At 33.8% G+C, this 15249-nt stretch overlaps 1 protein-coding gene across 4 annotated transcripts in view; it reads left to right on the top strand.

Moving 5' to 3' along the window:
- Positions 1-15249, top strand: part of Strn3 (striatin 3) — an 86318-nt gene that overhangs the window by 55825 nt on the left and 15244 nt on the right. For 2 of the 4 annotated variants that reach the window (NM_001029897.3, XM_006240075.4), the window contains 8 exons: positions 3219-3359; positions 7423-7556; positions 8995-9170; positions 9325-9372; positions 9653-9774; positions 11662-11829; positions 13049-13189; positions 14721-14828. In NM_001029897.3, the coding sequence (NP_001025068.1) occupies positions 3219-3359; positions 7423-7556; positions 8995-9170; positions 9325-9372; positions 9653-9774; positions 11662-11829; positions 13049-13189; positions 14721-14828 (1038 nt within the window). The remainder of the gene's footprint in view (positions 1-3218; positions 3360-7422; positions 7557-8994; positions 9171-9324; positions 9373-9652; positions 9775-11661; positions 11830-13048; positions 13190-14720; positions 14829-15249) is intronic. The other 2 variants (XM_006240077.4, XM_006240076.4) reach the window with 1 other exon arrangement.

Below are 15249 nucleotides of genomic sequence, written 5' to 3'. Positions count from 1 at the left end.
ATGTTAGCTTTAGATTTGGAGAAAGTACTATAAGTAGTGTGCAAAGGAAGATAAAGTTTGAGTGTGTAAGTAACAGTGGTCAGTTTACGGATGTTCCCATCATGCTACAGCCTATTTAGAGGAATGTACATTTATGTAAAATCTGAAAGTCACAGTTAAGAGTAGATGTGTTGTGTTTTATAATTCATAGTAGTTTTCTTCACTTAAAAGTTAGAAATCTCCTCCCCTCTTCTAAAGCAGAGGTTTTTTTTTTTTTTTTTTTTTTTAAATAGGTTAGGCTGGCCTTGAAACTCTTGATCCACCTATTTCTATCTCTAGATTGCTAGGATTAGAAGTGTAAGCCGCTACCACACACACACACACACACACACACACACACACACAATATTTCTTTTAAATCCCTGCAATGTTTAAGAACTGAAGAAGTATTTTTATTGTATTTTATTACTTGTATTTGAGATAGAGCCTCACTGTATAGTCCAGGCTTATCTCAGACTCCCAATCCTTTTGCCTCAGCCTCTCAAGTGCCAGAATTACAGGTGTGTGTCCTAAACCTAACTCAACCAATGTTTTTATAGGAAACCACTGAGCCTCTAAGCCATTGATATTTATGTTAACATTAGGCATAATAATCTCATACTAATAATACTTCAGCATTTAAAACTGTTAAATTATTTAGAATCTTTGGGTTTAGGATTCATATGAAGATGCAGTAAGCTTGCATTTGAAGAGGTGGACAGAGTCAGTTATGGCCTAGCATGTGCAAGCCCTTATGCTCAGTCCTCGGTACCTGAGTAAATGTACTGATTCATTTGCAGTTGAAAGGTGCTCTACTTGGCAGAGCAGACACTATGATCTCTCGTAATGAAATCTGCTTCCATCTTTTGACAGCTTTTGAGAAACTAGTATAAGAGTAGAGAAGTTTCATCTTCTAAAATTGGCATTGTGCTACTTAGACTAATGTTTAGCTGTAAGCATGTAAAGATATTATTATGTAATTCTAGAGCCTAGATTTAAGCAATGACTTTAATAGTCATCCCTACTCCCTTCTGTATTTCCAAGTCTACTTTCTTAGGAATTTATTTTTCCATATTTTCTAAAACAAGATAAAGCTTTAGAAATTTTCTTAATGCTTGTTATTAGCTATCATAACAAAATTATTTATAAGTAGTTACTAAAGCCACACATAAGTATTTACTAAAGCACACGGACACATAATAAATTCTTATAGCAAAAAAAAATTAGTAAAAAATTTTCTGAGGAAATAGATTTGGATAGAGAAATACATAGGATTTGTATAGGCCAAACGTGTGTGTATGCATGCACACGCTTGCCTGCATGAGAGCAAGCAGGAGGGTGGGAGAAAGAGTGAGAGAGGGAGGAGGAGGGGGAGGAGGAGGAAGAGAGAGAGAGAGAGAGAGAGAGAGATGGAAAGGGCAGATTCAATCAATCAAAGCAGAATGCAGAATAATTTGTATTATATGGAGAGTTAAGGAGATTTGTGTCAAAGTAAAGGATGGAATAGAAAAACACATGAAGCGTGTGTAAGGTTAAGTGGATGATCTTAGGAGTCTTTATTCGAGAAGAACGAAGTACTTGGCAGTGCTGATGGAGGAAGCAGTAGAGTAGATGATAATTTAATTGGTGGTATTCAGATTTGATAGACAGTAAATGGGCATGAAGATTATTAAAAAATTGAGTCTAACATAGTCTAGTAAATTTAAAGGAAATTTAAGGGAAAATTATTTTATAAAATATAACTTTTTTCCTCTTTATAAGTTGTAGAATTATTAATATTTGATTGCAGAGTTTTAACTGCAGTAGTCACAAGTCAGAAAGTTATAAAGAAGACTTGTGTGTGAGAAAGATTTTCTTTCTTTCACATTGAATTACCTGGTTGTTGGATATCCAGTCAGCATTGCTTTTTCTTTTGTTTTTTTCATTTGTTTAGAGAATTTATGATTGCATCACTGGCAAGGAAAAAATGCTCAAGTCACAGTTTCTCCATTATAATTCTTTTGGAAAATTTAGAGGATATCATATATTGCACACATTAAAAAATTGACTTTTTTTTAACCATTTTTAGTTAGGGACTACTATAAAATAATGTGCAAATTTTCATTTATTTCCATTCTATACTGGCCTCCAGTTGCCTCTCATTCTATTTATCCATAGATATCTATTTATCCATAGATAAATGAATTTCCTGTGGGCTACCTGATCTTCAAATACCTGCCGGTGATTTTAATCACAAAGCAGCCTTGTTTAGTGAGCTCATTAGTGTTCATACTGATGAATATGAGGACATGATGTTTGACCTTGAATTTATTTTCATTCCTTTTATGCTGATTTTAAATGCTTTTTTTCCCCTAAATTTTCTTTGACATGGTTAAAACTAAGTTTCATCTTGTGTAACTCATATTTTAAAAGTATACTATGTAACTCAGTTATGTAATTCATAGTAAAAGAGTATACCATAACTGGTATGTATATACTCTTTGAGTTTTGTGTTATCTAGGCCTTAGTTGAAATTATTTTTTAAATTTATGGCCTATGACAGTGCTGACTTTTTCTGTCATTACACGAATTTCAAAGAACTCAAGGAAAAATCTGTTTCTAATTTGGGAAAGTGAAAATTTGAGGTAAATAATTCTAAGAAACAACTTTTAACAAGTTGGGTTAAATTGTGAATGACATTCATTCACAATTGGGGACATTCCCCAATATGGTGGGAAAATACTCATAAAAACAACAGGGAAAGTTAATTGTTTGTTGCACCCTCATAAAAGCCATTTTGTATGTATTTCTTTGACTTTTAAAAACAATGATTTACATTGAAAGGCCCATGTTTTGTTTTATGGACTAGTAAATCTCAGCTTTAAATACTAACTTTTTCCATTGATTTAATAGCATTTTCTATGGCTGAACTTACAGAATTTAAGTTGAGTGATAGAAAGAAGTTTTTCTCTCCCCCTCTATATGTTTCAAATACAGTGTTACTTATTACTGATCTATCCAGTATCCACAAAGCCACAAAATTGTGACTGTACAACATATTTAAATGTTTTCAGAATATTTTAGAAAATTGTGTATAAGATGATATTTAATAGCTTGGACTTCTTAAAAGCCTGTTTTGTTAGTAAGTTGCTTTAGTAAGGCTGCCAGCAAGTCAGGCGGTAGCTATTAAATGAACCTCTACTGCTGACGTTAATTTACAGGGGTCAACAGGACAAACCTCTGCGACATGATAACTGATCTGGGAGATGATGAGCTGCCCCACATCCCTTCAGGAATCATTAATCAGTCTAGGTCAGCCTCTACTAGAATGACTGATCATGAAGGTTCAAGAGCAGAGGAAGGTACAGCATTTAGCTATCGTGTTTGTTTGTATTGCTGAGTTCCTTAACTCCAAACCACCTCTTTATATTGCAAACGTGCTATTCTCTAGAATGCTAAAGATCATCCACGTGATCATTAGAGGTGTTGGGCAAGCTCTTGGTATAATTGCTTAGGGATGAAATGTGTCTTCGAGTTTTTTATATTTGTTTTTGTTTTCATTTTAGATGTAGTGGTTTCCATCATAGGTTAGTTCCGAGTACCTTCCTTAAATCTAACTTCACCCTACAATCTACTATTAAGAAAAGAACAATTTAATAAATAGACTTTAAAAAATACAGGTGGGGAGAAAACTAATTCTTCATAGTGTGGCTCAAATGTAGCAGCTGTTAATAAGTACCACTTAATAGGAATGCTAGGAAGTGTAATGTATTTCTTATATATTAGTCCTAAAAGTAGATGTAACTGTTAGGATCATATTAGGATAAGAAACATCATTTTTCAACTTGGTAGCAAGTATTCATGACCTAGTAAAAGATTTCTAAAATTTATCTAAGCCAGAAGTACATAGGGAGTAAAAATATTACCTAAGAATGTTTTGAAACTGATTTTACCTAAAGATACATGGATATAGTATAATTCTAGGTGATGATATACTTCTAAATAATCTCAGTTTTAGTCCAGATTACTTTAATATATGACACATGTATGATAACATATTAGTAATTTTATGTAGGTAGGTTTATTTTTACCTATGCTTGCAGGGTGATTTGTTCATTCTTTTCAAATTTTTACATACATTTTGCCCTAAGTTTTTCTGGGCATATTTTCTTACAGTGAAGCTTAACAATTTTGTATTTTTCATGATTTATGACTTCTTACCTTTTTTAATTCACAGAATTTTAAGGAAATATTTTTTTTAAATAATGTAATAAAACTAATAGTAAAGAATGGAAATTAAAATAACTTTGATTCTCCCCCCCCACCCCCCGTACTTTCCAGTAAAGTATGTTCTTTTTCTCTTTTCTAAAATACAGATACTAGCTCTACCATTTTTATTGTTTGGATTTGGGATTTTCTTTTTCTGAGTAATGTGTAATGTTTTTTACTAAAGTTTTTTTTTTAATTTATATTTTAGATTGCCTTTTTTTTTTCAGTTTAAGGAAAAGTCAGATTAACGATATGAACCCTTTTTAACCTTTAATTCCAATTTAGGGAAAAGCCAGTAGGTTTATTCTGTATAAAAGCCATGAAGGGCTCTCTCTGTGTGTTTGTCAAGTGTGTGAGTGTGTTTTTAAGAAGAAAATAAGTTGCTAACCTCTGTCATAGTGAGGGTAAAGGGGCCGGACTGACCTTCATTTTAAAAGAGTGATTCTCATAGCCTATTTTAGTGACTTTGTCAACAAAAAATTTGGTGCCTTTGGAAAAAAAAATACATGTTACATTTCAGTTATAAAGAACAAATCCCTGTTCTCTAATATTACAACATTTTAAACTATTGAAAACCAAATTACATTCTGTATTGTCACCAGCAAGACTGGCATCAGTCATTGGCCTGCATGTTCTTTAGGTTTGATAAAATTGGAGAAAAGGGGCTGGGAATGTATCTCAGTGGCAGAGTGTTTGTCTAACAATGTTACACACATACACACACACACACACACACACACATACACACACACACACACACGTCACTGCAAGAAAAAGGAGGAGTTTGACAAGAGCTAGAGGTTTCCTTCTTGGTCATGCTGTCTGTCAAAAGGAGAACTAGTTACAGGACTCTTAAAAAGGACCTTTTTGAAAGATTCTATTTTATAACCCCTAGGATTCTCATGAAAGACAATTCTGCTTAATAAAAATTTCTATAATTAAAATAAAACGTAGGTCCCAGTGCTTAGAACACAGAGACAGGAGGATCTCTGTGAGTTTGAAGCTGTCCTGTTCTATATAGCAAGCTCCAGGTTGACTAGGACTGTATAGACCGACCCTGTCTAAAAATAAATAAAATAAAAGTACAATAAAATATTCATTTAATAATTTCATTTAAATTTGTTGATTATATCGTTATGCTATATACTGTTATAGGTGATTATACATGAACTTAAAATGATTTGTAAAATAGACATTAATTCTTTCAGCAGTGATATTAGAACAAAAAATTAAGAATTTAGTGTGATTGCTTCATGCTGCAATGATGGGTGATAGAGCAGAAATAATGATGTAAAATATCTATTTGCATAGAGACGTAAATAAGTATTAAAAGTAGTATCGTTTACTAGATATAAACAAATATGTATATCTATATAGGAAGGGTGCAGAAATGTAGTTTACATTACTAATTTTAGAAATGAGTATAATATTTTTTTGTTAAATAACCTAGCTAAAGTTGTTGAACCACTTTTCTTCTTGTGCCTGGAAGCTGGTCAGTGTTTGATTCCCACAAAAAGAATTTATTAAAAAATGAGTTGATTTGTGATGGTAAAGTTTTTTATTGAGCTTTTAAGTTTGTGTTAGTGAATACTTGTATAGTTAGTGAAGGGAAGTGTAGCATCTGTCTTAAATTATTTTAGAAACAAATTATGAACTTAAATAAGTTTTTGTACTGGTAAAAATTATAAAGTAAAATTTGATTACTGATTTTAATGTAATTCTTAAACTATTGATCTTACCGTTCTTAGCTGCTTCTTACATTATCAGTAACTATGTACTAATATTGATAGAGATGAGTGCTACGTGCTGTTCATATTCAAGTATAACCATTGAATGATGGCTTAACAACTGCAGGAACTGACAAGTGGTTTAAATGTATGAGATATTTAGCATCTTAACACACATACTGTATATTATTTGAAGTGTTTTCAAATTAGGGTAGTTGCTGAATTATACCTTTATTTAATGAACCACTTGAGTCTGGAAACTATCAAATAAAATCTTAAAAATTCTAAATTAACAAATTTACCTTGGTAATAGTATATATGAGTTGAATGAATTATTTTCAGAATTATTAGTAAATTAGTATTAGTATATTTCATTACACCTGTTACCTGTAGTTATTAAATAGATGCTATTTTGTAGGCATTTTTCATAATTCATTAGCATGAGTTTTTTAAAAGTATTTTTTAAAGTTCCTGAATTTTAAATGTTTAGGTTGACTCATTTTATAATTATTTCTTTCCTGCCACCTTAATGTTTCTATTATGATTTCAAAGCACATACTTAATTATATTGAGAATTGCTGCTTATACTTTGAATTGTCTTGTTACAGTTAGTTATTCAAATGATGGTAGTTGAATTCACACTGTGGTATCGGTATAGAAGGTATAACCATTCACGAGAGAACGAGATGAGGTGACTAAGCAAAGTAAAGCTTTCCTTTCATTCTCACCCAAACTTAATGTCAGTGGGGTTTTTTTTGTATTGTTTTGTTTTGTTTTTTTTGTTTTTGTTTTTGTTTTTGTTTTTTGTTTTTTTACTTTAGCAACATCATAATAAATAAAAGAGGGCATTAAAGTGAAGCCATAGTAAGAGCTTTAAAGTCAGCAGGTGTCCCCTTTAGGACACTTTAAATTAGTAGTCATTGTTTTCTACACTGTAACTGGCACTGATGAGTGGTATGGCAGTGTCTGCAAACTGTCATGTCTCAGTGTTCTTGGACTTCTTCAGAAACTAAAAGGACGATTTAGCAGTCACATATTGACTTAAAAAAAAATACTGTATGAGCTGACCCAAGGTTGATAGACATTTGTTTACCAGAAGTGACTGAAATCTGATTATTTAATCAAAACTGTCCAGTTACAGTTTACCAAAGTTGTGAGGGATCTAAATAGATACATTTTTTGTGTTCAGCCTCCACTTTGGGATAATATATATACAGTTTATGTTCAATTTATGGACGATAACTACTACATTGTAGTTTGAATACATTTGTTTATTTCTACTCAGTAATAGGGTTTTTTGTGTGTGGAAATGGGAAGTAGAATTCATAATATTGCTGAATTTTTAACTGTTTCGTGCTTAAATTCCCCACAATATTGTATTGTCCTGTATGATTTTTCAGCATTTAAGAAGCGGTTTTGTTCTTTATAGCTGAACCAATAACGTTTCCATCTGGAGGAGGCAAGTCATTTATTATGGGTTCTGATGATGTTTTGTTAAGTGTACTGGGCCTTGGAGACCTTGCAGACTTGACGGTAACAAATGATGCAGACTATAGTTATGATGTAAGTGCAGTTTTATTTTTAATTTTTTACTGATTTAATAGAAGGCTCCTTATTCTTTGGAATCATTTGTAAAAGAGAATTAATGTCAAGGTGCATGGAAAAGATAAGTGTGTTGATATGTTGATTTGCAATAACGTACTTTTGCTGTAATTTTTTTGTGGTGTTTAAATCTTAGAAATTTTGGTGGATTAGGTAGAAGTTACTACTTCAAAATATTGGTTGATAAATCCATCTTGAGTTGTTAACTCTTATTAATTCAGTTGAAGCCATATTTTGGTATTAACAAAATAGGTGCTGTAGAAATCAGGGTTTTGCTGTCAGGATAAGTCTTAAAAGCCATGTTTTGTTTTTGAGTTTTGTTTTTCAGTTACCATAAAGTTAGCTTTTATCATTTCCTGAATGTTTAACTTCACTTAAGGGCTACAAAAAGGAGATAGGAAGAACTTGATTAATATTAGACTGGTGCTTGTCAAATATTTTCTGAGCATAAACATTCAACTGAAAGCTATTTGTTTAGATTTTTTTACATTTACTTTAGTTTTTCAGCAAATTTCTTTTTTAAACGTTTAAAAAAATTATACTTACATTAGGATGACTTTTTAAAGCTATCTGCCTTAATTTTTGAATCATTTTCAGCTAAACTGTAGTAAACTTTTAACTGCTTTTAGAACTGGTTTTATAGCCTATCTTTTCTGATGTCGAGATGAAGGTAAAAAGACTAACCTTTATTAGTCTCGAGAATTAGGAACAGTGCTTATCTAGCATGCCCAAATCCCTGGGTTTGATCTCCAGCACCACATAAACCGTGCAGGGTAGGCAATGCTGTAATCCTTGAATTTGGGAGAGAGAATCAGGAGGATGGTAATTTCAGGGTAACTACATAGTGCGTTCAAGGCCAGTGTGGATGACAGAAGACTCTTCTTAAGAGGAAACAAACAAACAAACAAAAAAAATAGGAAAACATTCTTAAAGCGTTTTTGTTTTTAGTTTATTGTTTCAAAAGTTCCTTAACTTTCTGCCTTGAAATTCTTTATGTGCTGGTCAATTTTGTAAGTGGAAACTACTGTGTTTACTGTACCCTTGAGTATTGGGTAATTTATATTCCTGTTCTGCTTTCATGTAAATTATTATGGCAGTGGCAATTTTCTGTTCTCATCTTAACATTTGGTAGGAGCTTTGGATTTAGATTGATAATTAGGAGCTTTTCATTTGATCTAGGTATTTGAAAGTCTTAACAAAATAACTTTTCTGAATTCTTACATAAAGAAACAGACTTGCTCTGAAGTTTTTAAGGTACATTTAAAAGCCCCTGGATATTTTAGTGAAACAGTTTTAAATATATATTTTAAACACACCAAAAAAAAAAAAAAGCAGAAAAAGTCCACATTCCTTTGAGTTTATTACTTTTACCTGTAAACTGTTGGCTTTTTCGTTCTAGTTGCCTGCCAATAAAGATGCCTTGCGAAAGACTTGGAACCCCAAGTATACACTACGCAGTCACTTTGATGGCGTGAGAGCATTAGCTTTCCACCCTGTAGAACCTGTGCTTGTTACTGCCTCTGAGGACCACACCCTGAAACTTTGGAACTTGCAAAAGACAGTTCCTGCCAAAAAGCAAGTATTTTAATACTGACTTTCTTCTTCTAGTTTTGTTCCTATGAACACTCATTTTTGCTATCTTGTATCTTTCGTGCATCTGTAATAGCAACTAGTGATTTATGATGATTTAATATGCTCTTCTCCCCATCCCCCCTCTCTCTCTTTTTAGGAGTGCCTCTTTAGATGTAGAGCCTATCTACACATTTAGGGCCCACATGTAAGTTTTCTTGAATTAGTGTTTAATGTGCAACAGTTATTTATAGTTAGCAGTCTGTTTTCAAACCTAATTTTCTCAACATTTGAAATAAGTTGAATAATGCCTCATTTGATTAATTATTAATTATATTTGAATATTATATAATAGTACTTTTTAATTGTACATTTTTACCTAAAATTGCGTTTAGATGCTACGTAAATGAATGGGTTGAAGGGAATGAGGGGGGCTTAAGTTTCTTCTTAGAATTTATCAGTAATTTTCCTCTTTTTTTCTGTAATAGTGGCCCTGTCCTATCATTAGCTATTAGTTCTAATGGAGAACAGTGTTTTAGTGGTGGTATTGACGCAACCATTCAGTGGTGGAATATGCCTAGTCCTAATGTGGATCCCTATGATACATATGGTGAGTAAGTGGGCACAGAGGACCTTTCTAGTTAATAGAACTGACAAAAATCTACAGTTCACATGTTATTACAAAGTTGTCCAAACATATTAATTTGTTCCTTTAGTTCTTCTATTTGCTAGAAAGTTTCATTATTTAAAAGAGAAATGTCATGCCAGCAGTATTTTAGTACATTCTTGTGTCTAAAACATTTCTTAAGTGTTAATGTCACTTAATAAAAAGAAGAGGGGAAAAAAATTAACTGAAGTAAACCATTTTTAAATTCAAGAGACGGTATGATTAATACTTAGATATTAAATAAAAGACAACAAAAAACAGTACAGATAGCCAGGATTTAATTCATTATTTCATGCAAAAAATTATTTAATTTCAAGATGAAAAGCAAAACAAAACTTTGACTTTTATAAATTGTACTTTTAGATACTTGTTCTTGATTAAAACTTAAAACTACATGTTCAAATATATGTCAGCATTGTTCATGATTATTAAAACAATAACAAACATTTAGAGTTCTCTTTGTTTTGGTTAGTTAACATAGTTGGTACTTACACTGCCATGACGTAAGGAAGGAGTAATGGTGAATACCTTGTCCATATGTTGCCATGCAGTGTACGGGGGAAGTCAGAGACAGCTTCTGGGAGGTGTTTTCCTGGGTTCCTATGCCAAGTGCTTTTACCCACTTAGCTGTCTCATTGTCCCATGGGAGTGAAAAGATGGTGACATTGATTGAAGTTGGGCATAAGATGGGAGAGGGTTGGGGTTTTTCTCTTTTTAGGATGTGTTTTCTTGGTAGAATGTAAGATGTAGTCATTCACAGTAAAGGAAGCTGGGAGGAGAGAGATGGCAATAACAATGACGTGTGAATGGAAATAGAGGACGACCTAATACAGTACTCAAATTAGCCCTCAGATCTCCCATCTGTTACTGATGAATGGTCAAATGAGATGTTAAAACACAGTGGAATGTTACTTGGCAATAAAAAGAAATGAAGTACAGATGTGTGCTACAAAGTAGATGACTTGAAAGTAAGAAACTAGGCACAAATCCCATTCTGTATGATTATGTTCATACAACATGTTCAGAAAATAGGCATATTTGCACTAGTCCACTGGATTTGTGGTCACCTAGGACTTTAGAAAAGTGGAGTTGGGGGGTTGGGGATTTAGCTCAGTGGTAGAGCGCTTGCCTAGGAAGCGCAAGGCCCTGGGTTCGGTCCCCAGCTCCGAGAAAAAAGAACCCCCCACCCCCCCAAAAAAAGAAAAGTGGAGTTGGAAGGAGAAAATTGCTGGACATTCTAGTGCACCTTTAATTCCAACACTCAGGAGGCAAAGGCAGGTGGATCTCTTAAGTTCAAGAACAGTCTGGTCTACAGAGTAAGTTCTGGGATAGCCAGGACTACACAGGGAAACGGAATTAAAGTGTTGTGAAATTGAGTACAGTGAGAGTTGCAGTTAGGTTAATACCCTTACCATCGATGTGCCCTGTAAGTGAGAAGTATAGCTATGTAAATTATGTCCCCATATGTCTGCTTTACCTGCACACAATTCATAGAAATTGTGAAAATGCACTAGTATTGTTGGAATAAATGATAATAACCACTCATAATTCCATACTTAGAAATATTCACTATCTGTGCTTTGGTTTCTTGGTGTTTTTATATTTTGTTTTGTTTTGAGACAGAGCCTTACTGTGTAACCCTGATTGGCCTTGGGCTTTCTATGTAGACCAGGCTGGCCTATACAACACAGAGTTCTGCTTCTCAGGTGCTGGGATAAAGGCATACGCTACTGTGCCTAGCTTTACATATACTTTATATTTAATTATATGGTAAGGTACATATTGTTTGTCAAACTTCCTCCAATTAATGCTTTATTTGTTTCTTCACAGAGTCCCATGTTCTAGCTGGCACTTTAGTTGCTCATACAGATGCAGTCTGGGGTCTTGCCTACAGTGGCATAAAAAATCAATTACTCTCTTGTTCAGCAGATGGCACTATTAGGTTATGGAATCCACAAGAAAAATTGCCATGTATTTGCACTTACAACGGAGACAAGGGTAAGTCAAATTTGCCTTTTCGTTCCTCTGGAGTTAGAGGTATATACAGGCAGTTGTGAGCTACCTGAGAAGAGCTAGGAACAAAAGTCTAAGTAGCAAGCATACTTAACTGCTATGCCCAGAGGGCCTTCAGTTAATATATGTAACTCATGTATTTTAAAAATACATATTTTCTGTGTGTGTGCCCGTGTAAGATTGCCCTGGCATACAGGTGGGGGAAGATTAGCGAGCAGCTGGTATGAATCTGTTTCTCCACTATGTAGATCATAGGGGTGGAACTCAGATCGTTGGGCTTGATTGAAAGGACTCCTGGACCTGCTAAGCCATCATACTGTCTGTCCCAAGATGATTTGTTTTAAAAATGAAAATGAAAAGGACAAAGTAATTATTTCTTTACTAATTCAAAGAAACAAATACTTTTATAAAACTTACTGCGATCCTTTTACTTAGTCCTGTTTTACTGGAAGTGCCTTGAAGATACACAGCGTACTTCAGTGCTTTTTGGCATTTTTTCAGAACATGTTCGGTTTTTTAAAATAAACATTTGCATCAAACACTAAGGTAGACAAAATGATACTACTTACAGGGGCAGCTATCCTTAAGGACCAATGGGATCATACTCTAAAATATTCCTGCTTTAAAACCCCAACATGTCTGTCTGTCTGTCTGTCTGTCTGTCTGTCTGTCTGTCTGTCTGTGTCTACTGTACGGCCTGGCTGACCTAGAACTTTATAGATGGGGTTGTCCAGAAACTCACTGAGACACTTCTGTCTCCATCTCCCTAATGCTGGGATGAAACTCATCTACTACCACGCCCAGTCCCAAGCTTTATAGATCCAGAATTTGACTCATAGACTCATATTAACTCCTTAGTAAAGCTTACATAGATAGCAAGAGTCTCCCCAGAGAATGATATAAGAGAATGCCAGCTTAGGGTGGGGATGTTTTGCCCTGTTTGGTTGTTTTTATTTTCCTTAAGAAAATTGGCAGATAATTCAAGTGAACCAGTTTCTTTTCTTTACCTCAAAAGAAAATGCACTACAGAATTCCTATTACTCCATACTTTTTAAGTAACTGAGATGGGTTTCTTACCACCCTACCCTAATACATTGCTTTCTTTTTTCATTATTATCATTATAGTGTGGTGTGGGTGGGTGTGTGTATAGAATATATATATATACAGATAAATATATATGAATCTATTTTGGGCCCCTTACAGAACATGGAATACCTACATCAGTTGACTTTATAGGCTGTGATCCAGCTCATATGGTTACCTCTTTCAACACTGGTAGTGCGATAATTTATGATTTAGAAACATCACAGTCATTAGTGATGCTTTCCTCACAGGTGGATTCTGGTAAGTTTTCTTGGATTTCTTCTAAATTTCTTTTAAAAGATTATCACTACATGGAGGAAGATGATATTTTAGCTAATTTTCATGATGACTATGAATTTAGGTTAGAAAATAATTTGTTGTTATATTATTGAATATCATTTCTGCTGTTTCCTCAAATAGAGTATATGGAAACAAAAACGTAACTTGAAAGCAAAAGAAATGTTTTGATTTGGAAATATATGTGAGCCACGTGTGGTGGAGCACACCTTTAGTCCCACCACTTTGGTGGCAGTGGCTGGAGTTTGAGGCCAATCTTATATATGTAATGAGTTCTGAGACAGTGAGGCCTAGAGAGAGAGACCCTGTTTCCAAGAAAAAAAAAAAAATGATAGGACCCTGATAAGAGTTAGTACCCGTTTTCAGAAGTTAGCTACAAACAGCATTTCAAATGTTGCACCTGATTATGTTATAGTTTCTTTAAAGAATCCATAGGAGTCCAGGAATTGTGGCTAATTACAAGTCTTTACCTACAAATTGCCTTTTAAATTGAAGTTTGGGGGAGTTTATCAAGTTTCCCAATGGAGGTTATCTTTTTTTATTTTTCTTTCTGGGTTCATTTCATTAACTATGGAAAATCGGCTTTTCTTATTCTTTCCCTGTTTGTTAACTAAAATACCCAGAAATTTTTTTGTCATTTCTCAGAATATTTTTAGTATTAAAATATCTCATATATAAAAATGTATTTGTTCTTCAGTTCTTTGAAGGCGTTCCCCTTCAGTACACTGTTTATATAATCTCAGTTTAGCCAATGGGAGCTTATTAGTCAGGTTGGCTCCTAAGTCTCTGACCTGTTCTGATAGCTTTTTCATGATAACAAAACAAAGAATAAACAATAAAACAACAGTCTAAGAACCCTTTGTTTTGCTCTGTTCACCAAAGACCAATGGTATCAAGAATATGGTAGACACCTGGACTAGAGATGGCTCAGTGTTATTAAGGGTACTTGTTCTTGTATAGGACCCAGGTTACAAGTATACTTGAAATACTTCAAGTTTATGGCGCTTGAAATATTTCTCCTTTGAGATTAAACTACAAGTTCACTGGATTAAGTTTACTGCTTTTTAAAGTATGGATTGTTTTTCACAGTTACGTGAAATGTTTACATGGTTCTCTGGTCAGGTCTCAGATTATATTTGAGGTAGAGGGATTGTTTTGTTCTTTGAAATAGGGCCTCAAAAGTGTAGAGCAGACTGGCTTGAACTTGGTCTTCCCTCAGCCTCCCAAGCAGGACAATTATAAACTCAGCCCAGGTTATGGTCACTGTCCTTCTTGATGTCCCCATATCACCCAGTGTGAATAAGATAAATGGGTGCTTAAATTTAGTATCTGAAGATTCTTAATGTGAATTCAGAGTGAGTTCCAATTTCTACTTGAAGGTTTGAATTGTAGGTCCGTTTTGTTCTGAAGGTCCAGCCCAGGTTCTGACATAGGCTAGACCATTATTAGCCCATGTAGTTTGTTTTTTAAAGTAATTTCTTCCTTTATTTTTCAGGTTTACAATCTAGTAATCACATTAACAGAGTAGTAAGTCACCCTACACTTCCTGTTACAATAACTGCCCATGAAGATAGACACATCAAGTTTTTTGACAATAAAACGGGTAAGACTGTTGTTGATTTTAGATTATTGAAAGAACTATTCTTTTATATAAAACATGTTGTCTTTTAGTTTATGAAATAATCAAGTTAAACTTTTACTAATTCATGAAGTACTTACCCCACCACAGATCTGTTCCTCTGCTAGGCTACTGTAACTCAGTTTTACTTTACTTCATATAGCACTCTTAAATGTCCAAGTTTCATTTTTGACTGTATACAATTCTTTGCCTAACTAATCCCATTTTCATTACATACACATTTTTCATTTGAATATTTTTTCATATTTTTTAATATGCCAAAATGTATCACTTAACTGGCATTTCAAGTATATTCTTAAAACTTTCTCAATGGATCAAATGCTGGTGTATTAGGTACTGTCTGTTGTCACCTTTACTGAATAACTTATAATTGAATCATAGATGT

This window comes from Rattus norvegicus, chromosome 6, assembly GCF_036323735.1.
Source record: "Rattus norvegicus strain BN/NHsdMcwi chromosome 6, GRCr8, whole genome shotgun sequence".
Classification (NCBI taxonomy): domain Eukaryota; kingdom Metazoa; phylum Chordata; class Mammalia; order Rodentia; family Muridae; genus Rattus; species Rattus norvegicus.
The sequence above is the reverse complement of the archived record's forward strand: the minus strand, read 5'-3'. Positions and strand labels throughout refer to the sequence as shown.